At 33.7% G+C, this 26671-nt stretch overlaps 2 protein-coding genes across 3 annotated transcripts; one reads left to right on the forward strand and one right to left on the reverse strand.

The window, feature by feature from the left end:
• Window positions 2148-6477, forward strand: LOC109336771 (DEAD-box ATP-dependent RNA helicase 31-like). Its single transcript, XM_019573583.1, has 10 exons — window positions 2148-2543; window positions 2859-2965; window positions 3277-3332; window positions 3700-3924; window positions 4427-4633; window positions 4747-4833; window positions 4968-5063; window positions 5258-5473; window positions 5691-5873; window positions 6098-6477. Exons 1-10 carry the CDS (start codon window positions 2194-2196, stop codon window positions 6323-6325), a joined length of 1755 nt encoding a protein of 584 aa, XP_019429128.1. The 5' UTR covers window positions 2148-2193; the 3' UTR covers window positions 6326-6477.
• Window positions 11132-19443, reverse strand: LOC109336780. 2 transcript variants are annotated; one of them, XM_019573604.1, is made up of 9 exons: window positions 18732-19443; window positions 18049-18237; window positions 16708-16800; window positions 16408-16590; window positions 16224-16326; window positions 15941-16126; window positions 12861-15295; window positions 12113-12690; window positions 11132-11687 (listed from the first exon to the last, which is right to left on the reverse strand). In XM_019573604.1, exons 1-8 carry the CDS (start codon window positions 18963-18965, stop codon window positions 12142-12144), a joined length of 3972 nt encoding a protein of 1323 aa, XP_019429149.1. In that variant the 5' UTR covers window positions 18966-19443; the 3' UTR covers window positions 11132-11687; window positions 12113-12141. The 2 variants fall into 2 exon arrangements, with proteins under 2 accessions (XP_019429149.1, XP_019429141.1); XM_019573596.1 differs by having other exon boundaries at window positions 12113-12693.

The raw sequence follows: 26671 nt of genomic DNA on the forward strand, positions 1-26671 counted from the left end.
ATTAAATAAAGTTGTATTATTTATTCTTTATGACCATTGCCATTAGCAAATATATTTGTTCATAAAATAAATGAAGATTCACAAGTACTTAGAAAGTCAAACATGAAGTCAATTTCAATATACTTTATTTTACCTTTATCATTTGAATTAGTTCTTGCAAACAATATAAGGTTAGAACCAAAAAATTATTTAAACGAAACAATAACGCATGAATCATCATTTTATTATCCTTATTTTAAGACTTATTGGACTTGACTAAGGATAAGGTAAACATCTCAAATCAAATAAAAAATTTGTATTTTATATAAAAAAATGATCATATGTTGGAATTGTGTATTTTTATGTTAAAATGTCATTACTAAAAACTAAAATATTCTAACTTATCTTATTATTCAAATATTTTTTATTTGATAGGATTTATATGTATTGAAAATGTTTAAGGAAATAATAAATGAAGAGAAAACTTGTTGTTTAGTTCAACCAAAGTTAGATTCTAGTTTCTCCATTAAATCGTAAGAAATGATCATTATCATACTTAACATAATATGTATCAAAACTTATCTCATCATTATTATGTAGATGCCAAAATGGGCAGGACGACCCGTTTTGTCCGTACCTACAAATGTCTGCAAAATATTAAGCAAACACAAACATGCTCATATTGCCTTAATGGATAAAATGCCACGCCCTGCCCTTTTTAAAGCAGGCTAATAGGCACACAGATAGCCCACACGCATTGATAAATAATTTAAAAATAAAAAATAATAGAACAAAGTAAAAAAGAAATTAAATAAAATAGTTGAAGAGAACAAAATTTCTAAAAAACTTATAAGAAATTGACCAAATCATATTACATCACAATCTTTTTACTACAGTAAATTATATTACATCATAATTTTATTTGAATTTTTCTTATTTTTTGCTTACATCATGTTCATGGGCAGCCCACTTTGCCCAATAAAAATGCCTGGGGGTTGGCGAGCAAACAAGCGAGGCAAATATGCAAAATTTACATGTCTTGGCCCAAAAAATGGGGTGCTATGTGAGTGGGCCCGTGGTATTAATTGTTTTGTCAACTATAATGATGAGGACACACAATACAAATGAGAGTAAAAACATAGTAAATTATAATGTAAAAACTCATTTTTGTTCGTTAAAAAATGTATCATTAATTTTAAGGAGATGTTACTTAAATATATATAAAAGAGAAAATAGTGATTTCATGATCAATTTATGTATGCAAATGTACAAAAAAAAATACCATTTTATTCTAGCTAATATATAACTAATTAAGACAAAGTAACATAGGGATGACAAAAAAACCCGTACCCGCGGGTAAAACCCGTACGGGCACGGATACGGGTCACAAATGGGTACCCGCGGGTATTATAAACGGGTTTTTAAAATACCCGTAGTACATACGGGCGGGTATGGGTATTATGGTACCCGTACCCGCGGATACCTGTTATTTAGATGATTAATATATTATATTTAATTAAAATAAAAAATACATTATTCTTACATTTATTACACTATGTATATTTTTTCCTTTTACTTTGTTTACATATTTTAATGAGTTTGGTGGTGAAACACCCTACAAATATTATTACATGTATAGAAAGTATAGAAACACACATGTTTTACAAAGAAAATATATATTTTTTGTTAAAAAAATGAGAACAAAAAATCACACAAATGGAAACCACCAATAAATTTAGCATTTTAGCAAAATATTTAATCAAAAGGTACAAAAATAATTAAGTTTCATGTTATTTGAAACACAATAGAATTAAAAAATTTAAAAATTATTTACAATAGAGGAAACCCGCAGGTATCCAGAACTACCCGCAAATACCCGCTCACGGGTACCCGTATGGGTATGGGCGGGTATGGGTATTACTCTTCTATTTTAAAACGGGTAGCGGGTAGCTACTACCCGTGCCCGCCCGTGCCCGCCCGTGCCCGTTGCCATCCCTAAAGTAACACATACACCCCTAAAAGTTTAACTTGAAATTACACAACACGTGTGCATGTGCGAAAACAAAGGTGATTGATTTGTAAAATTTTACTAATATAGAAAGAAAGAAATAAATAAATAAAAGAGTCTTAAACCCTAATGTTTGTAACATCACTCCCTCCTCCACAAAAACCCTCCTCTTCTGATTTTCTCTCCTCTCTCATCTCTCCTTCACCATGAAGCCTCTTTCTTCTCGTACCCCACACCCCATTTCCCCCTTCAAGCCCAAACACCTCGCCCTCAAAAACGCACCCTCTCGAAACCATCGACGCCGGTCTTCGAAGAAAGAAGCTCAACTCGTCAGCGGCTCAGTTAGCGAGTTAAGAACCGATTCACATCCCGTTCCAGTCAAGAGTGATGAATTTATCACTGAAGAAGATGAAGATGAAGATGAAGAGAGTGAAGGTATAATCGAGGAAGATGATGAGATATTGAATAAGAGTAAAACTGTTTTGGTTGAAAATGAGAAACCAACTCCAATTGCTTCTGTAACTGAGGCTTCTGATTCTCATTTGAGTAACACTAGGTATGTTTTTTCAAATATTCAAAATGTTACTGATACATTTTTGCAGTGTTGGATACATGTTTTGGGACCCCTTGAAAGTAGAACAAAGGAATTATATATGATATAAGTACTTTATTTTAAAATATTAGACTGGTATAATTTTTTTCCTTTTAAGTTTGAATGGACACAATCTAGAGAAGGTGGGTCTTGTGCTTATACATTCATGATGTTGATCTCCTGTAATTATGATGTGTAATTCGTCCTTTATATCCTAGTTTATTAAGTTATATTGCTCCTGTATTCCGAGAGTCTGATTTTTGAGATATGAATACACAGATTCGACCAATGTTCAGTCTCCCAACTGTCATTAAAAGCAGTGAAGGATGCTGGGTATGAGAAAATGACTATTGTGCAGGAAGCAACTCTTCCAGAAATACTTAAAGGTTTGTCTTTTTTCTTGGATTTAATGTCATTTTTGTAGTTGTTTTTTGTCTGACTGTGACAGATGTCAGATTATTCCAACGTACCCTGTCACGGTGTCACCTATCCCTTTTGAGATCCTTCTTGTGTGGAGCTTATAAGATTGGGTGTTATCATTAACTATGTGAAACATCAGCATTTATAATATTGTGCTATCCCTAATTGATAACATTAAGCAAGGATGCAACTTATTTGTGTGTTTGATGTTATTCTTTTATCTGTTAAGATTTTATTTATGATTATGGTACTTACTCCAATTAATTACTATTTCTAGGTAAGGATGTCCTCGCCAAGGCTAGAACGGGCACTGGAAAAACAGTAGCCTTTTTGGTAAGCCTCTTTACTTAGGTTTGCCTAAGTAAATTAGTGGTTGATATTAGTCCTCTATATCATTTGCATTTTCCTTCAAAAAAATTGTGTGACCAACAATTACTGTAGGGTACAGATGATACTTGAGCTACCCTTGGAATACGTAAACCACTTAATTAGACTTCTCTACTTGATTCCTTTGGGTTCAAAAGTTGGATATTGTCATGATATGGGGCATATCTTTTTCTGTATTCTTTTCAGTTTTTGTTTTTTTGGGCATCAGATTGCTTCAACATCAATATCATTTAAGCCGGAAAATAATTGATTGTACCTGTAGTAAGTGATAAATTATATTTTTTACTTTACTTATGATGTGTTTTTTATTCAGCTTCCGTCAATTGAATTTGTTGCAAAATTACCGCCTAGTGATCGTGATCAAAGGCGGTCACCAATTCATGTTCTTGTCATATGCCCAACTAGAGAGCTTGCAAGTCAAGCTGCTGCAGAGGCCACTAAACTGCTGAAATATCATCCTACCATTGGTGTTCAAGTTGTGATTGGAGGGACAAAACTTGGTTTAGAACAGAAACGTATGGCAACAAAACCTTGCCAGGTAAATCCTTTTATCACCAATGTTTTATTTTGCGTGTTTTCCACTTTTCCATACATTACTAAACAACTTTGACTTTGAAGATGCTGAAAATTGTATTTTTTTTATTGGATCTTATATGTTGTAGCCATTACAATTATTAGGATATGATTTTCTCCTTTCTTTTTCAGTAAAACATCTTAGAACTTGTTTTCATCATCAGTCCTAAGTTTTTAAACTAATTTTCTATCAAGCATCAACAGACTAGGAGAAACAAATTTAGACATTCAAGAGTTTAATAATGATATAGAAAATGACCCCGAAGATCACTTTTTAGCTGGAAGCCTTGAACCCACATCATCTTTGATATATATTAAATTGATTTATGGATTCTGCCATTCTATTTATATGGCAGAAACAGTAATTATGAAATTATAATGATGGTTCATGCCAGCTTGTGCAAATAAGCATCTTATAGCAAACAAGTTTTCTGGACTTAAGATTATTACTTAGCGTTACTGTACAGATCCTTGTTGCTACACCTGGAAGGCTTAGAGATCATGTTCAGAATACTGCTGGTTTTGCAACTAGGCTAATGGGTGTGAAGATCTTGGTGCTTGATGAAGCTGATCTTTTACTAGACATGGGATTCCGCAAAGACATTGAGAAGATTATTGCAGCAACCCCTAAACAACGACAAACACTTATGTTTTCTGCCACCGTTCCTGAAGAGGTATGTCTCTTTGCACCTTCCCCTCCCTCACTTTTTAGTGTTTGGTTATATGCTTCATGCTTTCGAAAAGATGGGAGTACCAAGCTCATTCTGGCATGATCATTGTTGTGAAGGTGCGTCAAATCTGTCATATTGCTTTGAGAAGGGATCATAAATATATCAATACAGTTCAAGAGGGCAGTGAGGAGACACATTCACGGGTAATTGTTTGCAGTTTCAGGCTAATAGCTAAGAATTTACTTCCATGTGTGTGAGTGTGCACACATGCACTTGCTAGCATATAATGCCTTTAGTGTTTATGTTCTTCTATATATGGGGTTATGGATCATTTCAGGTTGGCCAGACACATTTAGTTGCCACATTAGACAAGCATTTCTCTATAGTCTATACTCTTCTGATGGAGCACATTGTAGATGACCTTGAATATAAGGTTTGCTTCCTAATCTCCAAGTTACAGCCAGCTGAATTGATTTTTTTATTTACTTTTTTTGCTGTTTCACTTTCGAAGACATAACATTTTTATCAAACAATAAAATCATTGTTGCTGCTTAGAGTCTAAATTGAATTGACGAAGGTTTTTATTTTTAATATGAAGGATATGTAATGTAGTGCTTGGTTTATTAGGTTCTTGTTTTCTGCACAACTGCTATGGTCACAAAACTGGTTGCTGAACTTCTTGCTAAGTTGAAGTTGAATGTAAGAGAAATCCATTCAAGAAAGCCTCAGAGTTATAGAACCAGAGTCTCTGAGGAGTTTAGGAAGTCAAAGCGTATCATTTTAGTTACTTCCGATGTATCTGCGCGTGGAGTTGATTACCCAGATGTCACCCTTGTTATACAGGTAAGAAATGCAGAACTCCTTCCATGCATCAGCATCACTGCTATACAATTATAGCACTATGCTCTGCTAACCTTGCTGAGGATGCATCCCAAAATGATTTACATTGATATATGATCTGTTTGTTTGTCCGTGCAAAAAAAGTTAAAAACAAACATGCTATTAATTATTTGTGCTTGTAATTTAATCCCCATGTTTCCTCCATTTGTGAAATGGGCAGCTTGGTTTACCGGCCGATAAGGCACAGTATATACATCGACTGGGAAGAACAGGGCGGAGAGGTAAAGAAGGGAGGGGTGTATTGATACTGGCTCCTTGGGAGGAGTTCTTTTTACTTACCACCAAAGATTTGCCTATTGAGAAAGCTGCCGCACCTTTAGTTGATCCTGAATCTAAGAAAAAGGTATCACTCAGATTTCGATTTTTATCTAAGTGTTTGTTTGCAAGTTGGGTTTTAGAGATGAATGAAATATAAGACTATAGAGTCATGAAATGACTTGAGATAACTCAAGCCTTATATTCCCCTCCAAAACCTAACTCACGAAGAGACTATGATACTTTGACAAGGTTATAACAGAATGATTTCGGAGGTATGCTTAATCATTAACAACAATTTGGTGTTAACAGGTGGAAAGAGCTCTGGCGCAAACGGAGATGAAGAGTAAAGAAGCAGCATATCAGGCATGGCTTGGTTACTACAATTCCAACAAGAAAGTGGGGAAAGACAAGCATAGGCTAGTAGAGCTTGCAAATGAGTTCAGTAGAAGCATGGGACTTGATACTCCTCCTGCTATACCTAAGCTAGTTCTTGGTAAGATGGGACTTAGAAATATCCCTGGTTTACGTGCCAAATAGTTTTTATTTTTTCAATTCATTTTCTTATTAGTCATGTGAGATATTTTTTGAGTGTTATTGAATTAAAATGTTCCCTTATAGTTTTAATTGTAAGGTTTTAAACATCAAAATTTTGATTAATTAACAAAACTTATTTAATCCAAATCCACTATTTATAGATTAAAACATATTTTGTATTAGTTCCTTTTCAATAATTTCAATTATTATCTCTTTTATTAAGTATCTGGGGGTAGAATTGTAAAAACAATGATTATTGTTGTCTTGATTTTGGAAAAAAATGACTAAAGAATTTCCAGAAAGACAAATTAAAAGAGAAGGGAGAGGTAGTTTGTACATAGTGTGATTGAATGTGACAATAATGGACCAAGATACATAATGCAACCTCTACTTTATATGTATTGTGGTATAAGATTTATATACAGACCGTTATTTATTTGTAATAGTCCATACAACTCATACCTTGTTGGCGTATGTATATATTTTTTTCTCTTTAATTTATATGAGAAACTTCGGCTTAGATATTTATTATTGTATATATAATTTGTGAATTTTTTGTGATTGTGAGGTAACTCAAGTGTAGGTGTATACATAGGCAATGTCCTGTGAAATGAAAAATGCAAGTATGGTTAGGGGTGGGATCTTTTCTTGTTTTACTGATGATTCTTATATACTGATGTTTGAAATATGAATTATAGTGGAAAGTTCAAAAACACCCCTTAATATAGCATCCCTAAGTTTTAAAATTATGCAAAATGAACTCTGAACTCTCATGTAAGTGTAAACCAAAAAAATATGAATCTAAGCCTCAACACTCACATATTTTTATAATATATCATTTCATATTTTTAACCTGCAAGTGCATTAGTGTGTATGTAAGTATGTACTATGTAATACTTTTTAAACCTTCTATTCTCTATTACTTTTATTTTCTCACATTTCACACTTTTTTTCTTTTATGCTTGCACAACTATTCACCATCATATTTTTCTCTTTTCCATAACAACTTTATCATCTTCAAACTTATCTCTCCTCAATGACAACCCCATTACCTTCGGTTACTTTATTTCACTTCCAAAATCCTATTAATACCACTTGAGTCACTTATTATCATCTCCCCCATTAGCCACGATTAGGATTTGTCTTTCACATATTCTCAAAGTTCTTGTTCATTGTCATCTAGGCATTTTTCATTTCTTTAATTTTTTGTTTAAACTCTTGAACTTCATGACTCTTGTATATTTTTTCTTCATATTTGGTGGTTTATTTATTCTTTTTGTTGCTGTGATTTCAAAGTATAGAGATTTAATAATTTGGTTATCTTTTTTGTTTTAGATATAAACAAATGACAAACAAAGAGGATACAACAAATAAGACTAAAATTATAAACCCAAACCCTTCTATTGACACAAATCCTCCGATAAATATAAACCAAAACCCTCCTACAGAAACACCAACAATAACTGAGAAAAGTGAGACTGATAAAGATGTAGGTGAGCTAAAAAAGAAATCAGTTGTTTGGGATCACTTCACTAAACTTCCTTTTACAGAGACTAAGGGTCAACACAAAGCAAAATGTAACCATTATTGTAGCACATATTTTTGTGACCCAAACAGACATGGTACAAATTCTATGCGCAAACATTTGTCACAAAAACATCAATGAATATTTTCTAAAGTGGGTAAGCGTGGAACACTTCATGGTTTTATGTCAAAAAAATATAGAGAGTGATGTTTTAGATGGAACCAGTGTTATGGGCTATAACTTAAAGGATTGTCGGAGGGCTATGAATGAATTTATTATTTGTGACGAAATGCCATTCAAGGTTGTAGAATTTCGTGGGTTTCGTCGAATGATTAACCTATTAGAAGCTAGATTTAATGTGCCATCTAGGTTCACATTTGTAAGGGATTGCTATCAACTCTTTTTAGAAGAAAAGAAAACACTAAAGGCATGGTTTGCAAAGTCATACGGTCACGTTTGTATGACAACAAATTGTTGGACTTCAAACCAAAATTTAGGCTATATGTGTTTGACTGCACATTTCATTGATGAAGATTGGAGGCTACAAAAAATAATTTTGAATTTTTGCCTAGTGGAAAATCACAAGGGTGAAACCATTGGTAAGGAAATGGAGAGATGTTTAAGAGAATGGGGAATTGAAAGGGTGTTTACTATCACAATTGATAATGCAAGCTCGAATGATGGAGCAATTTCATACATTCGAAGGAAACTAAACACAAGGGTTGGCCTAGTGTGTGGTGGAAAATATTTGCATATGAGGTGTTGTGCTCATATTTTGAATTTGATTGTCAATGATGGGTTAAAGGAACAACAACCTTCTTGATAATATTAGGAATGACGTGCATTATGTTAGGTCTTCTCCCTCAAGACTTAAAATATTTAAAGAATGTATTGAGGCTGAATTGATTGAGTCTGAAAGCCTTGTGTACTTGGATGTTCCAACTAGGTGGAATTCTACGTATCTCATGTTAGAACATTCCGAGAAGTTTGAGAAGATATTTGATAGGCTTTATGATCAAGAATCAGACTTTCGTAAATGGTTTGGTGAAGATGACAAAGGGGAAAAGAAAAAGTGGTCCACCTATTGAGAAGGATTGGCATCAAGCTAGGATATTCATTCAGTTTTTGGAAATCTTTTATAGAATGACTTTGCATTTCTCCGGTTCTCTACATGTGACTTCAAACAAATGCTATAGTGAAATTGCACCAATACAAGCTACTTTAACATCATGGAGTTATAATCAATCTGAACTTTTAGGGTCAATGGCCATTTCTATGATAGCAAAGTATGATAAATATTAGGAAATGTGGAAAAGATTACCCTTTATTGTTTGTTGGGAATGTCTTGGATCCTCGCTTCAAACTTGAGTATGTAACTTGGAGTATAGAGGATACTTGCACTGAAAATTTGGCAGCCAATATACTTACTTTGGTCAAAGATACTTTAGAAGACTTGTACAATTTTTATGCACAAGGAATTTCATATAACAGAGAAAGAATAGATGTAGGAGACTCCACTAACAATGTATTGAATACAACATTAGAAGACAATGTTAAGGGGTCAAAAATCCAAGATGTCGTGCAAAATAGGGAGAAAGCTTGGGAAAAACAAAAAAGAGCAAAAAATAATTATGGAAAATCTGATTTTGAGAGTGATCTAGCAGAAGATACTTTGGAGGATGAAGATGACTTTGACATATTGGCTTGGTGGAAGACAAATTCTTCAAAATGTAGGATACTTTCTATCATGACTCGTTATGTATTTGCCATTCCAGTTTCTACTGTTACATCTGAGTCGTGTTTTAGCACTAGTGGGCGTGTGTTTGATGTCTTTCGTAGCTCTTTGTCTCCTAAAATGGTTGAAGCTCTCATTTGTACTTAAAATTGACTAAACCTCGCTGGTCTCAACTTTTATGATAAGGATTTCGATCAATTTGATACCATCAAGAAGATTATTGGTGGTGAGTTTACTAGATGGTTTTACTATTACCTAATTAGTTTAAAATTATGTATTATTTAATTTTCATATAAGTTGGTTGTGTTTTGAAGATGTCTGGTAAGATTCTCCAGTCACAAGGAGCAAACGAAGAAACAACAACCATGAAAATTGATTGACAAGCAGTCTTGACACTAACTATTTTTGTTTTGTAAATGAGAACTTATCTTTGTTTTTTGGTGGGTTAAATGCAGTTCTTTTTGTGTATATATATATATATTAAATTGTATTATTTTGGGATGTATAGTGAGCTAGAAGGCTACAAAACATTATGTAAGACTATGCGAATATAATTATTGCTAGTGAATATTGATGGAAGTCTATTGTGAAAATATAGAAGGTTACTGAATATAGGATCACACTTTATGTTAATGCCCTGAACTGATCTAGCTAGTCATAATGGAAAATCTATATGTATTATCAATTTCATAAGTAAGTATAATGTGTATCTGTGTATAGACTTCTCAATATTGTCACTTGTGTGACTACTTTACTTTGTTTTCTTTTAGTTTGTTTCATTTTAATAAGCTTTCTGCTGAGGAAATTGATTGTGGTTAACATTGTGAACTTCTTTTGAAGTTGGGTGTCACATTAGAAATGATTTGGGAGGAGAGAAAATAAAGAGTTTAATTGAATTTGGGTCTTTATTTGATTATTGCTAGTTTGCTATTTGTTTACTTGAAATGTCCCCTTTGTTTGTGACAATGTGAACTTATTTTTTTATTGCTAATCATATTGCAAAGTAAAGATATAATATCCTTGCCAATCCAATATACACTATTGGATGCATATAGGTTATTTTCTGGTTTATTTAACTTATTAATTGTTAATGCTATTGGTTATGTTTATGTAATATCCTATAAATGCTACTGGCTATTATGGAAACAGAAGCTGGGTTGGAGTTGTGCTACTGGCCAACCATGCTTCTACTAATATATTGTGTGCTGCAAATACATATATACTACTTGTCTACTTATTGTTATGCACTCTATTGTTATTAAGTTGGTGTACTATATTCACATATTGAAAGAATTATTTCTTTTGAGAAATATGTTCAATCTTCTTTTGCTTGTGCTTCAGGCCAACCCAGTCCCATCTAGTTTTGGCCCGGTAATAATCAAACCCGGATATCATCAGATTCCTTTAGATTTTCCGGCCCATGCTCACCCCTACCCTCAAGTCCTCAACTTACCACTCTATCAATATATTGTTGTTCTTTTTGTAAAACTCTAGTTATATGAACTCATCATTTTATATAGAGGGTCCACATTAGAGGAAGATCAACATATAAACTATTCTCTAAAATATTTATTGCAAAACTATAACATTGTTTAAAAGCTCAACCAGGATCTTCTGCATGTTCTAAAACAAGTACCCTACAACATTGTATAAAAAGAGTTGACATATCTGTAACATGGTAAAATTTCTAACCACTGAACCTAAGCCAGTTTTCTACACTGATATGGTTACAACTGTGTCTAAACATTCAACAAAAGTCTATAGCCTGCATCCACTTTGTCACCACTGTCTTCATCCATAGACAATAAGGATCTTGGATGAAAAAATATAACCATAGTTGGTTATTCAATTGTAAGTGTAGATGCAAGATCCAAGGTACAAACAAGGGACCTTCCAAATCAATAATCAATGATAGCTAGAATGTTTCTTTTTAAGTTGGGGAATGATAACATGAATGCTTTAAAATAAGCATGTTTCACATTATAGTTTTCCCCAAGTTATAAGGCTTGCCAGGTTCTGATATGGGAATAGGAGAAGAATCATCCTCCTCCAATTCATCATTACTCATGGAAACTGATATGGCAGATGAGAACAATCAAGGTTCCCTGTTAAAAATCGTAAGATGATATCAATAAGCAATCAAATTGGATGACAATGTAGTAATAACAAATATATGCATAAAAAGGTCTCGGAGCAAGTCAATACTAGAAAAGAAAGTCCAGAAATTCTAATAGGTTAAACCCGTCATTTCCCGATGCAAAATTACCTTCTTTTTTTTAACTTAACCAGGTAAACATTCCCAATATAAACTAACAAGATGCTTCATGACCAGGGTAATGAGCTAAATATTGAAAAGCTCTTGCATAGAATACATGCTTAAGTCGAGGGAGTGAGTGGATTACATGCAACGAAATTTGAGAAAGGCTTGATACATCAAAAGAATAATATGACTACCTCAGTGTTGCAGGCATAAAGATACATTTATTCTCCTAACCAGAAGAGGTAGCATAGAGACAGAAAGGGACAATACCTTGAGACATGGAGTTGATCTGGTGAGGATCAATGAGCAGAGCCACCATGAAACCTTTGCTCTTCAAATGCGCCGCTAGATTGACTTCCCTCGTTCGGTTGTGAAAATTCATTGACGCCTGAGTAACCCATTGGTCCCAAAGACCCAAACTCCAGCTGTTCTGCTGGGGTATTGTAGCCCACATTATGATCATAAGGATAGAACATCACAACAGATGGCATTCTTGGTCCATTTGATGAGACCCCAGTGGGATTCATGCCTGGTACAGGATACATTCCATAAGCTACATTGCCAGGATTGTTCTGCGAGGAACTTGAGCGGACTGGGCCGTTTTGGTGAGAAGCCAATGAATCATGCCTATGTGAACCCCATGGTCTCTCAGCACGACTCTCGCTAGTTGCAAACCGCTCTGGCTTTGAGCTGGGCTTATCAGTTTGGTTGTGATTATGGGCAGGCCCAGTTGCTCTAAACTTCGAGTTCATATTCCAATTCCCTTCTCTATCGCCATTGTGGTCTCTTCTATCATTGATGTAATTTCCCCTTCTTGTATTTGTGGATTGTCGATCCCGAACAGAAACCTTCTGAAATAAATAAATAAAAGGTGGTAAAATAAAATGAAGAAAACAACATAACCAATAGCAGTCTGACCATATATTTTGAAACAGAACTAATTTATTTTGAAGCACGTTGTAGGAAGAAAAAAACACTGTAGAAAAAAGTACCAAGTTTCACAAAAAAAATATCATACAGGATTTGGCAGGTAGGTTCCAGTCCCACTGCGATACCGCGGTATATCATCTGCAAAACGCTGGTAAATATTGGTGGCAGGTCTATTAGAAACTGACTGGAAAGGTGCAACAGGAACTAGATGTGGCTCATAGTTCATAAGCTGAGAGAAAATATTCATGTCAGTTGAAACAGGTCTTCCAGGACCATCCCAAGGATACCGACCATGCAAATAAACAGGAGGCACCGTGAAAGGTGAAGGATAGATCATTGAAGGAGGATGACGGGTGTTTTGACAAAATCGCCCATATTGCAAATTTTGCCAATGGCTAATGAAGTCACTATTAAGAATGTTAGGCTTGTGCTCTGATAACTCAAAAGCCACCTGTGGCATAGAATTGGAAGGACTTGACACCTCAGGCTGGTTGTATCCCTCATTTGAATCAACATTATGACCAGAATCACTATTATCTCCCCCTTCTTCCACATTGAAATTGCTTGTTGATGTGTCAGAAGACTCTGTAGGAAAATTATATAAAGGAAGCATTGTAAAGAAGGGTACTGGTGGCCCAGCAGTATAGAATGTAAATGGAGCAACCCCTGAATTATCAACTGCTCTTTGTTGAGAACCAGGACCTAAAATCATAGGAGAGATGGAGAATGGGGAATCTGATCCGCTTGTCTGAGCAACTTCAAAAACAGGTATTTGATGCCTCGGAACATGCATTGAACTAACAGCTAGCGCCCTAGAGCTTTTTTCTGATACATCAGATTCCACAGGAGTCCACTCTCTGTTTTCATCATCCGCTTGATTAGATGAAATTTCTGGGAGTTTCTTACCCTTCCCGTGAAGGGTAGATGGCGCTGAGGGAGTATTTTTCTTCCCTCTTTTTTCCCTTGTTGATTTTGAGGATTTGGCTGATGATCCATCCCAAGAGCTTTCAGAAGAGGTCTTACTCCTGAGGGAGCTTGAAGGTGATGGACCAGGCAACCGAGAATTTGCAATCCAATCATCAAAATGAATATCATTTCTTCTGCCATCTTGATAATGAAAATTATGAATATGCTCTTCTACTGGTGATCCTTGGTTTTCTTTAGTAAACTTCTGCTGAATTCTGGCAGAACGACTCGAGCTTCCCAACCGAGACGATGGGGCAAAGTTATAACTACTTGAAGTTGGCTGCTGTTTATCATCTGGAAGCATTTCAAAATTCCCATTATCAACTTCAACCCCACTAGCAGAACACCTTTCCTGCTCATGCCAGAAACCATTATCAACATCTTCTGTATTCATTTCAACAGGAATGCAACTATCATTGCCGGTTTCAATTATATCTTGAGGATTAGAGGTCAATTCCATGCCAGGGAAATATGGAGTAAAATGTGAAGGAACTAAACCTGGAGGAAATTGCATATTTGCACCCCAAGGAGCTTCAATGAAGGGAATGTGACCCATATTTCTCTGAGCATACCCCATTGATGCAAGAATAGAAGGTGGAAATGGATATGGTAGGTGACCTCCAGCAAAACTCATCGGAACATGATCCTGGCCACTGAAACCTTGAGCTGTGGGAGATGCCATCATATTCAAAAGGTCTTGCTCCTCCTGGTGCATCATCTGAACTTCACCTGCTCCAGCAACAGATGCAAACTCTTCACCCACAACTGATTCATCATGATAGCTATTTGAAACATTGTTTGATTCAACAGCACTATCAAGAACTTGGCGAGATGAGTTGTGTCTAGCAGATGAATCATCAATTCTAACATTATAATTTGTAGCCACATCAGGTTCAAGATTCTTCCTACGATTAATCTCCAACTTTGCAAAGGAATTATGTCCTTTAATACTTTCAGGTGCTCTTGTATGCCTTCCTTTGGAAGAAACTTCACCATATGAGTCAGTAAGCTCAGGGCTAGAACGTGTTCTGGCAAATAGAAACTTTCCATGAACATCACTTACTGATTTATCAGCTTTAACATTTCTCTGACCTTTATCAATGTGAGAACCATGATTCGAATTAGTTTCCCTTCTGACCTGATCAAAGGCCCTTGAACTATATTGGTTTCCATGACTCTTTTGATTCTGAGTATGTAATGCTGGAGAAACATCACTACTTTTAAATGAGTTTTCAGATGATAAATTACTATGCTGAGACAGACCTCTTCGTGACATATGCTCCCCTTCAGCTTGAAAATCACGATTGGAGGCCCTGTCGATTTTGTGGTTATTTTTCTGGAGATTCTCAGACCTCTGTAATTCACCATGATTTGATAACCTCAAAAGCGATAAATCATTGCTTGGAGCATCAGACTGTTGTCCGCTTACATGTCTCTTCCAAGTATTCATAAAGAACTGGTTTACTTCAAAAACCAATTCCTCCTCTGGACAATCGAGTAATCTAGCCAGCCTTTTAGTCCCCAATGCAAAGGCACTGCGTATCCTATAGAAATTACCTGGTTAACAATTACAAGAAACGCGAATGTCAGCCAAAACCAAGTTGCTAGATAGATTAAAAATACTTCAAGAAAAAATAGACCACTAATATAAATAATACTAGTTAAATTACAGCAGCGTGGATGGAAGAAGCTTCAATTGTTCAATCAAAACCCCAATGGGTACCAAAGTTAATGGAAACTACCAACATATGTAGCAATCTTCTATTACTAGTCCAGATTTCCATATTACCACTAATAAAAAAAACCATGGGAATGTCCAAAAAATTAAGTCATGTGGGGATGCATTACTGGTCATCAAGAATATAATGAAATACGTATAAAAATTTGTGCATGAGTTCTACTCATTCTTCGTTATATAGCTATTTAATAAACTTCTGAAAGACAGGAGAATAAACATGGAGAGGCTACACTACAGCAGAAAAATGCATGCATGCATATCCAAAGATGGTAACCATAGCTCCCATTTATCTTTTCTTAATTCCTCCTACATTACAAAGTTAATCTTGAGTAACTGTCGCAATTATCACATTAAAACTAGCAACATGGACAAATCAATGTTAATACAAAATCGGCCAGTTCAATTATAATTTCACAAATAGTAGCATAAAATGAACAAAATCCAACTTTTAGAGTTCAAAACACCTTTGCTGACGCTACGGCCAAGGTTATTGTTTACACGCAAAGGATCAATAACATTGAAATGCTTGGAAACAAATGGCTGTCCCGGATTCTCTTGGCCACCAGGGAAAACAGCATAAACTGAGCTGCATGCTTCAAGAAATAACTTGTTGAGCAGTAAATCTCCACCATCTTTTCGAGGAGGTTCAGCTGTAGAAAATGTTGATGGGAGAAAGAAAACAAACAATAAGCAAGATGGAGTTAAATCAATATTGACAGGGGAATCTTTAATCTTAAATGTAATTACCTGTCACGTCTGGGAGTGAACTAATGGGAACCGGACCCCATAGGCTTATGCAGAAGTTATCCCAGTCAAACTTACTAAAAAACTCCAAAAATCGATACAATACCTACATAGGCAAGGACAATACTAAGTCAAATCAATCACCAAAAATACTAAAAGAAAAGAAAGGCATATAAATTTCTGTTACCTCAAGTGGCCCAGCAAAGGAATTGTTGAAAACATGAAATATGTAAAGAACCAAGGTTTCTAATGCATATGTAGAGATAAGTCCATGGTGGGCACCGAGTAAACGGCTCTCATAGTAACACCAAGCTTTTATTAGTATAATGCTACGCTTGAATAAATGATCTTGGCTAATGAGATTACCAACCTATTACAGCAAACTCATATTCATGTCAATCCATGAAAAAATAGTATCAAGGACAAGGTCACAATTTCAAAAGGAACAATATAGTTTGAGAATACGCACTGGGATGTAACAAATTACCTCCTCAAGAAAACAAAGGGTACACAACCCTCCAAGCTGGTTAAATGAAATGTCTACTACAATATTATCAACGAGACACTTGATAAGCTTAACCTGCAAATACAAATATAAAATGATATAAATTCTACAACAATTGAGACAGAAAATTAACAAGAATTATAATTGTACAAACAAGTAGATAGCACTTCAAAATTTTGAACTTTGAGTACTTAAATGCAGGGCAACCATAATTTGGTCAACAACTCAAAAGTACTGACTCAGCAAATAGTATCATAAAATATGTTTCACTAGCTAGCAATTGTTAACCTAGTATTTGTTCTTTCACAATAACAATACACCCTTAAAGTTCTATTTCATGGTTATCATTGTATCACACTATCACTTTCATACGCATAATCAGGCCCAATATCTTGTGACCTAAAGCTTCAGCAACATTCTTGCATAACCACTTAAAAAAGTCATATGAATTGGTAATGATTAATATCCACTCTGCTCAAACTCATAATAAAGCAGTGATCTTCCGAACTTGAATTTATGGTTAATCATAGTATCATTCCACAACTTCACACGCATAACGCCCATAATCTATACAAGTGTAACAAAAGTCCCCTAACTCACAATGAACAAGGTGCTCTAGTGATATGAATTATGAAATGGATAGGGGGCATTATTAAAGCATATGATAAATGTCTGCCTCCTCTTATGGACTAGAAGTTGAATAATCCACAATAACACCAGTGATACTCACCTGTCACGAGGTCAAATCATGATCAGAAAGCACGCAGAGAAAGAATTACAAGATAGTATCATGTGTTGTAATTCAACTTTTTAGTCTCATAATGAATAATGCACAATTAGTAATTGACAACCCTATTACTCTATATTGGCCACTACAAAATTATTCCTCTTGGTAGTTTATGTTTAATTTAAGGTAGTTTCCTCATAAAGTGATCTTCGCATTAATATGGACCAAATAGATCAATAACAATGAAGCACATCTGCACATGCACCATCATGCAGAAACTAACACTAAGAATGAAGGAACTCGGGAAACAAAAGAAGAAATTCATCGTGCACTCCCTGTGACTTCTTAAACCAGAGATCTACCCACCATGTTTCTTTCCTTAAATGTAGGAAAGCTCAAATACTGTAAGGTTTCATCCATATTGAATGTGTCAATGCAGAGCAGTACAAGACATGAGAATGTCCAAAACTTAAGCATGTAATTAAAATCTTAACCAAATTGATAAAGCAACTAATAATGCCAAATTATATGATTAATCAAGACTCTAAGCACATAGTTCAACATTTTTAAACATTATGTGTTCTTAAAGGACTTACTTCAGCCTGGATGTACTGAACTTCTTTGACACGAAACTCTGCATTCTCATTCTTCTCCTCACTCTCTAGCATGTCCCGAACTTGATGTGCCCAAGTATCCTTCAGATTTTGATTTTTACTAAATGCTGTCAAGTCAATATCTCCATCGGGCAAATAAGTTTTGAGGGGTACTGACCCAAAGGTGAACACCTGTAATCACAAACAACCATTTACACAATAGCGTGAAAGTACAACTACAACTTAAGATCGTGAATCTTGCCATACTCTTCAGGGATGAACCAAACAAAGCCCTCACACCTATTAACCTCCATATTAAAAGGCCTTACATAAAATCATTTATCATTCACAAATTGGGACAAAATAATTTCATGACCATGACAACAATTTAATATTCCCCACACAAGCAAACATTATATGTACTTTTTAACCACAAATTAACATTTCTAACTTAGTACATTCCATAAAAGACTGGTTATCAACTTATCATCATGATAGTGTAATATGTGCTAACATTTCAATAATGATATCATGATTGATTCGTCCTAACAACCTTAATTAATTAAAATATCAAAGCATAAATAATTCCAGCTATAATAATGCATGCCTTACTCATATTAAGGTCCTAATCAAGGAATAACACACAATCTAATAACAGTCATCCAACATGTATGTTTAAGACATACCTGGCAAGGGAAGCACTTCATGATCAGCCGCTGGACGTAGTCTGCAATTGCAGTTCGGCGCTCTTCGGAGAGTGGATTAGGCTGAATGCAGGAAATAAGCTCTGCAGTCCTTTCCTCAGCCTTCATCCACCGCTCCGAATCGACCACATTTATCACCGAGGCGGCTTCATTGGGCAACAAGCCATTATGCAATAGCCCACTTGGTGGCTCTGCCCACCCCTCATATTCGCCCATGCAAGCCAATCAACTTTCCCAAGTAAACCTACCAATACAAGCCACAACAATCCACTACCACAGATTCTTCTAGATAACTCCACAGGAAAAAAATAATAATTCAACTTAACCAAATGTAAGTTCGTTACTTTTAAAATAAGACAAACATAGAACCCAAAATTTCAAAGTGCCACCAACTACCAAACAAAACCCCAAAAGTTCAAATAAAAAACAAAATCTTTCACCAAATAAGGGAGCAAAACCCAATGAAATTCAAGAGTGGACAAATGAGCTTAGATGATTAAAACGCAAAAAGGGTGTTTGGCCTTGAAATCCAAGGGGTGGGTGTGAACAAAAACGGGTCTTGGCGCAGAATAGAGAAAGGGTTAGAACTGCGTGAGATTGTGAGAATAGGGATTGAAGAAGGAGGCCACAGAAAAGTAGGTTCGGCGTTGAGAGAGTGTGTGATGTTGTCGTTGATGTTATGGGCATTTAAGGGTTTTTATTGTAATGCAAAAGTTTATTGAAAAACTTTGAGCTTAATAAGAATTACCCATTTTGAATTCATAAAGAAATAAATATTCAAATTAGTAATAAAGAGTTGTGAATGTAAATCCATATAATTTTTTTTATATTATTAAGAGTATTTTCTTACTTTGTAGATAAAGAATTATTTACTTTTAAATGTTTGATCGCTTCTCTCAATAAGTATTGCTCCTAAAAATCGAACTCTTGATATTTTAGTTATTTTGAATATCTAGCGAAACCTCATAACACTAGACATTTTTGGTAAGTAAATATAATTTATAATAAAGACTAAAGTATTTCATAAATTAATTAAAAATATTAAAATGGATTAATTTAATAATATTTGAGATTTTTCAGAATCATTTTAGATATTCTATTTTTTTTTTCAAACTAATGCACTAACGCAATACACATACATAATTTTTAAGGAAGCAAAATGAATCATTACTCTAAGTTCTTTGAATAGAGGCAATGGGAAAAAAAGGTGCTCAAAGGAAAAGGAAAATAATCTATAAATAAGAAATAAATTATATACTTTGTACTTTTTATCATGATATTTTTTAAAATATGTTTTATTGTTGCATAAAATAATAAAGAGTTTTGAGTTTTGTAGCTCACTTTCTCATTTTCATCACCCATTTTTAATGGGAAAATACTGAATTATTCATCATTACTCTCCTTCACTACTCACTAGCCCATCTCAATTATCTCCTTCCTCACTTATAATCTTTCACTCCCCATTGTCCATTCTAGTATTTTGCTGCTCTTCTATAATAAGCATTTACCAAAGTTCTATATGTTACCTTCAGGTAAATTGAAGTCATTAAAAAAACACCACAACATTTTCAACAATGTTCCAAATGTTACTTTAAGGTCATGTGTAATTTTCTTAAATGCCCACATGCTTTTGGACATTTGTTTTTGAAGTATTCTAATATTACCTTTTTAACTACATGAACTGAAAAACACTCCAACCACTACTTTTTTCAACAATGTTCCAACTTCCAAGTGTTACCTTAAGGCAACATGTGAATCTTTTTTAAATGCTCATACATTTTTGGGCATTTTTTTTATGTTCAACCCAAAGGGGAGATACACTTTTAATATGAAATGTTTACATGATAATAAGTCGGGATATGCAAATTGAACAAATAGATATGAAAACTACATTTCTCCATAGAATTAAAGGATAAAGTTTACAGGATAAGTTAGAAGAAATCAATGCAACTAGACTAAGTCACTAGTTTGGAAGTTAAAGAAGACTCTCACGCAATGGTACAAACATTTTGCCACTTATATGCTAATTTTTTGTTTTAAATATTGAGTATGATTGTCGTGTTTATGTGAAAAGTCTTGATGACAATTCTTTTATTTTTATATTACTTTACATGAATGATATGTTGATTGTTGGTAATCATTTGAGTGATGTTAATGAGCAGGAATGAGTTTGCCATGAAATATTTATGGATTGCTAAGAAAATTCTTGTGATGAATATTCAAAAGGATATGGAGAGATAGAAAGCTATGGCTCTCCAACAAAACTATGTTATGAGGATCCTAAAGAGGTATGATATGTGTAATGCTAAAATAATGAGTACTGTGTTGGTGAATCACTTCAAGTTTTTCCCGAAGCAGTATCCAAGTACACACATAGAGAATAAATACATGCTAAAGGTTTCACATGTCACTACAGTTGGTTACTTGATTTGTGTTATGGTTTGCACTAGACTAAACTTGACTCGATTACTTAGTCAAATGTGTATGTACATATCAAAATCAGGGGATAAGCATTAGGAATTAGTTAAGCGGGATTTCAAATATTTTAAGGAGACTATAAGTCTCAACATCATGTTTGGCAACCAATAGAGTAAGTTTATGGTTGTTGGTTATATTGATTAAAACTATGTAGAGGACTACCAACCGGCGTTGGTTCAAGTGGTACATGTTTGATTCCCTTTAAGCAATGTCTCAGGTTCGAGTCTTATGGATAGAAAAAATGTACGCTGGGAGAGTTAGCCCCACGTACCTGTGGATGTTCCCAGCTCGGACAGGATTGCCTCCAGTGCGAGGATACCTGTGCGAAACAAAAAAAACTATGTAGAGGACTTGGATGATAAAAGGTCCATAATAGGATTTGTCTTCACCCTTGTGGTTAGGCCAATAATATGGTGATTATCAATTCAGTTTGTTATTGATATGTTTACAACTGAAGCAAAGTATATGACAACTAGTGAAGCTCTGATGAAGCCCTTGGATGATGAAGCTAGTAAATGATTTAGGCATTGAGTAAGGTGGAGTTTTGTTATATTGTGGTAGCTCGAGTGCTTTCTTTTTGACAAAGTGTCGAATGTATTATGTGAGGACTAACCATATTGATGTGAAGTTTCACAAGATGAGAGAGTTGGAGGCTATTAGACATATATTATTGCAGAATGTTCACACTTCATAAAATATAGCTAACATGTTACCAAACTGGTTATCATAAACAAGTTCATGCCTAGACTTGATGAATATTCAATAATGCTAAACTATCCAACATACCAACCCAACCTCAAAATATGAAGATTGATGATATTTACAAATACATATATTATTGTTCAAATGACTCATATTCTAGTCAAATAAAACTAAGTCATGTGGTGATACACATTTTTGAATTGGGCTGACACACAGACGTTTAATGGACACTTCTTAGGTTGCAAAATTACATAAAACAACATGGCTAGATTGTGTTGGCCACCACGTCCGCCAATTGGGGCGTGGTATGACAAACAATCATACAAAGACACATGTCATAATTAGCAATACATGGTCAAGTAGTGTATGAGCTCGTGACCTTAGATCAATATTTTTTCGTTGAAAATATCAGTACAATTTTTGGACTTAGAATAATGTAAAAGGTTGGAGTTAAAGACTATATATATATATGTCTTATATGAACTCTAATGATGTAGAAGCAAAACATAAATCTTTATTATTTAATATAATACATATTGATAGTCTCTCAATGCTCCTAATAACATAAACACAAATTGATTCAATTAATAAATTACTTATTTTTATCTTTCTTCTATCAATTTTTTATTATTTGACTAATATGATATGAATTGGTAGGAGTTTCTGCATGAAGTATAATATCTAGAGTTTAAAATCTATGCATTGACAGTGTAAATTTTTTTACCCTGCCAGCACGTCATCCACAATTGATTTGTAATACTTTTATTTGAAAGTCAATACTAGCAAACAAATGAATCGTAGAGATTTGCTGACAGTCAGAGGATACATATTAAATCCTAATATTTATGTAATGATAATGTAAAAGTTTATACACAGCCAATATATTATATATCATTTATTCGTATTACTTTTATTTGAGAGAGTCAATATTGTACGAAAATAAATTGTGGATGATGCACTAAATGTGTAAAAAAAATACTTTAAAAACTCTTACATATTTCTTCTCTCATTCTCATGCTGTTGGTGACTTGGCTTGTTATTTGATGTCTTGGGTTTTTAGCTTGGGACTCTTCTCGTTTCAATATTCTCTAGGGAGATCCCCTGTCCACATCGGTGTCTCTAATTGTGTTCTAAATCAATCAAAATATATTATTTAATTGGAAAAAAATTATACAAAAATAAATTAATACTTTATATTATTTTGTAAAATATTATTGGATGGTAACATAAAGACAACAACTTTTTGGGACATAGGATCTCACTCAAGATGTTAGTCTAAGGATATTCATCCGCTTTGGATGGTTGTTTTGTTTTTGCAGTTGCACTTTCCTAGGTTGTTTGACGTTTTTCTTTTGTGTGTGGTTTTTTGGTGGTTGATTTTCCCTGTGTGCTTTTTTCTCCGGTAGCTTGAATTATTCTCTTTTGAAAAAATGAATTTATTTGCTTAGGAGTCTAATACATTATTCATCATTTATTTGTATTATTTTTTTTAAAAAGTCAATAATGATTAAAAAGAAATGAATGATGTGATGACAGTCTAAAACTTAATTTATATTAAAAGTTAAAGTTAGAGAGTTATTATTGTTAGAAAAAGCAACTCTTGTGATATTATCCCAAATTAAGGGATGATCTATTATCCCAAATTATATCCCAAACTCTAACACTCATTAATAAAAATAAGATATATTAATTAAAAAGTTAAATATTCATTATTTCTTCTATTTTTTATTTATTATCATTAATATAAAAAAAATGATACAAGACACCGTTCTCACCATCATATCCTATTTTTTCACTGGAGTGAAGTAATTGACTTCATAAACCTATTGCTCTTCTCAAGAAAGCATATCCAATTATGCTTCCAATGACAAACAAATTTTTTGTTGTAATATTATCAAGAATATCTTCTTTTACTATTTTGGTTGAGAAGCTAATCTCGTTCAAAATTTATAGTTATCCATTCCAACAAGTGTCATCCTAAAAATAGATCTCTTCAAATGACAAACATTGTCACTCAAGAACTTGGTCTTAGTGTAAGAAAGATCCTAGAACCAGATAACAATGCAAACTTTATAAAGAATGTTATTGTAAATATTTATACATAATCAGTGTATTATTTACTATTTATTTGTATTTATATTTTTCAAAAGTCAATAATAATTGTAAATGAATGGTAGATGATTGATGAATGATGTGTCAAATTTTTACATTGTTAGTACATACATATTTTTTCTCTTTTACAACTTGAAAATTGTCCGATACATATCAAAATATATGCAAATAACATTATGATATTATTTAGAAATTAATACCATTAGAAAATACATACTCAATGCATATCATATTCATAATTTTTCCTTGTAAATGATATATTTGTAAGCTACTGTAGTTTTATCACCAGTAGCGTAACTTAATCAATGGTATCACAATTTAGGACCACTCTATTGCCCAATTAAATATAACCACTTTTGAACATTACGCAGAAACTTTAGATTTTTTCTCTAGGTAAGTGTCACTAAAGTTCTTATAGATAAACTTTTCCTTTTTTATCAAACTATAATAAGCTTTCTAGTTAGTGGGTATATTATCTTTTGTCAAATACTTTGTCACTTATACTTTTTTTGTTGACTCATATTTCTGGTAAAGACAAACAACTTTTATGTTATAGGGACCTAATTACTTAAAATAATGAAAAACAAATACAAAATATACTAGTAAGGAAACTCCACGGACATTATTAATTACCAAATCTTGAATAAATAAATAATAATTGTCACCTAATTATCTTTTTCAAAACGATCATCTTTAAAGGAAAACTCGCAATAGTTATATTATTTTGATGATACTTGATAGCAAAGTCTGCACCCAAAAGGTAAAAAGTAGAGTCAAATTTCCTGTGTCAAGAAATCTTTTATATAATTGACTACAATTTTGCAAAATCACCCAATAAAAAACAAACACCATTGAATTCACTTATATTTTTGTGAATATGTTGTTAGGAATATGAGAAAAATATATGCAATAAAAAGAATTTTATATAGTTGATGATCCATAGATTATTTATATTTAATTATTATTTACTTTTAAATATAAGTCATACTTATTACGAGTGATGAGTTAGAATTTTGCAAAATCACCCAATAAAAAACATACTTATTACGAACGGTTAGAATTTGTAAAAAAATGATGAGTTTTTGAAGTGGTTTTAATGCACATTCCATTTATGATGACTTTTAAGTTTGTGAAATAAAAAAACTCACCAGTCCTACATTCCTTAGTGGATGGAAGTTTGAAAGCTTTATAAGCCTTAAGTTTCATTATTAAGGTATGCCCAAGGGGTACAATGGGTTTTGTGAGTTGGTGAGGATGAGGGATGGTGCTATGTTGGTGTGAGGGTGTGCAACCTTGGACTTTTTATAAAAATAAATATGCATATTATTTATAGTCAAAATTATATTATTTGAGTGTATGAGTTTTATACATTGTCCTACTATTTATATTTAATCATCATTTAATCTTCAAAATAAAAGTAATTCAAATTAATGGTGAATAATGTAGTTACTGTGTATAAATTTTTACACCCACATAGATACTACACTCTTGTTTATAACTCTACATGCCCAATTTTTTTGTTTGTAAATGTGATGCTTCATAAGAAACAAATAATCATTAACATGTTGACTTATTTTATAATATTATAGATATGCAACTTAAAGAACTTCATGATCGTTTCTCTGAGACAAATATTGATTCGCTTCTTTGTATGTTTTGTTCGAGTGTAGATGATTTCTTCTATAGATTTAATATGATAAATCTGATTGAGTTTGCAAAGTTTTATCACGTGATTTTTGTTCAAGTCATATGGTGATTTTAATAATCAACTTGAGACTTATATCATTGATATTCATAACAATATTGAATTTGCTTCTTTAAAAGAAATCAATAATTTTTAAGATAAGTTGATTGAAAGTAGAAAACATATTGTTTACCCATTAATTTATTTTCTTTTAAAGTTATTAATATAACTGTAGAAAGTTTTTTCAACTATGAAAATTGCAAAAAAATAGGTTTCGTAATCGAATGGAAGATGCATGAACGATTGATTGTCTAATGACTTATATTTAGTGAGAAATCTTCAATAATATTGACAACGAATTGATCATTCAATAATTTCAAAATTGAAATCACATATAGATTAATTATGAAATATGTAATTTATTTGATTAACTATTATTTAAATTTTGCAATTTTCACATTAATATTTTCATCTTTATTTATTATTTTAATTTCTAACATATGTTGCACACCCTGCCTCTGGTCATAGATCTGTCACTGGTGAGGACTCACACAAACTAAAGTCCTCCACACACACATGCGCACGCACCACCACCACCTCCTCCGCCGTCCGGCCGGGTCGGGTCGGGTTCGGGCTTGGGCTCAACATTCTTTTTAAATAAACATTTATTTAATTTTGGGGCCTTTTTGGGTTTGGACTGTGTGTTGACCAAGTCAACACACATGCCACACGTGTGAGACCTAGTCCACACGGCTGGAGAGTGGGAGGAGATGATCTCGGTTTTAGATAGTGATCCGCATGGAGAAAAGTTCCACCTATCGGATCATGTGACCGTTTGAGAATGGGCCACGTTTTGGGCCGACGACCTCACGCTATAAATAGAGGTCTCCTCCCCTCATTAGAACTCGCACCAAGTTGAAAGCGTTTCCTCTCAACTTTTCTTTCT

The sequence above is a fragment of the Lupinus angustifolius genome, chromosome LG02 (genome assembly GCF_001865875.1).
Source record: "Lupinus angustifolius cultivar Tanjil chromosome LG02, LupAngTanjil_v1.0, whole genome shotgun sequence".
In the NCBI taxonomy this organism is placed as follows: domain Eukaryota; kingdom Viridiplantae; phylum Streptophyta; class Magnoliopsida; order Fabales; family Fabaceae; genus Lupinus; species Lupinus angustifolius.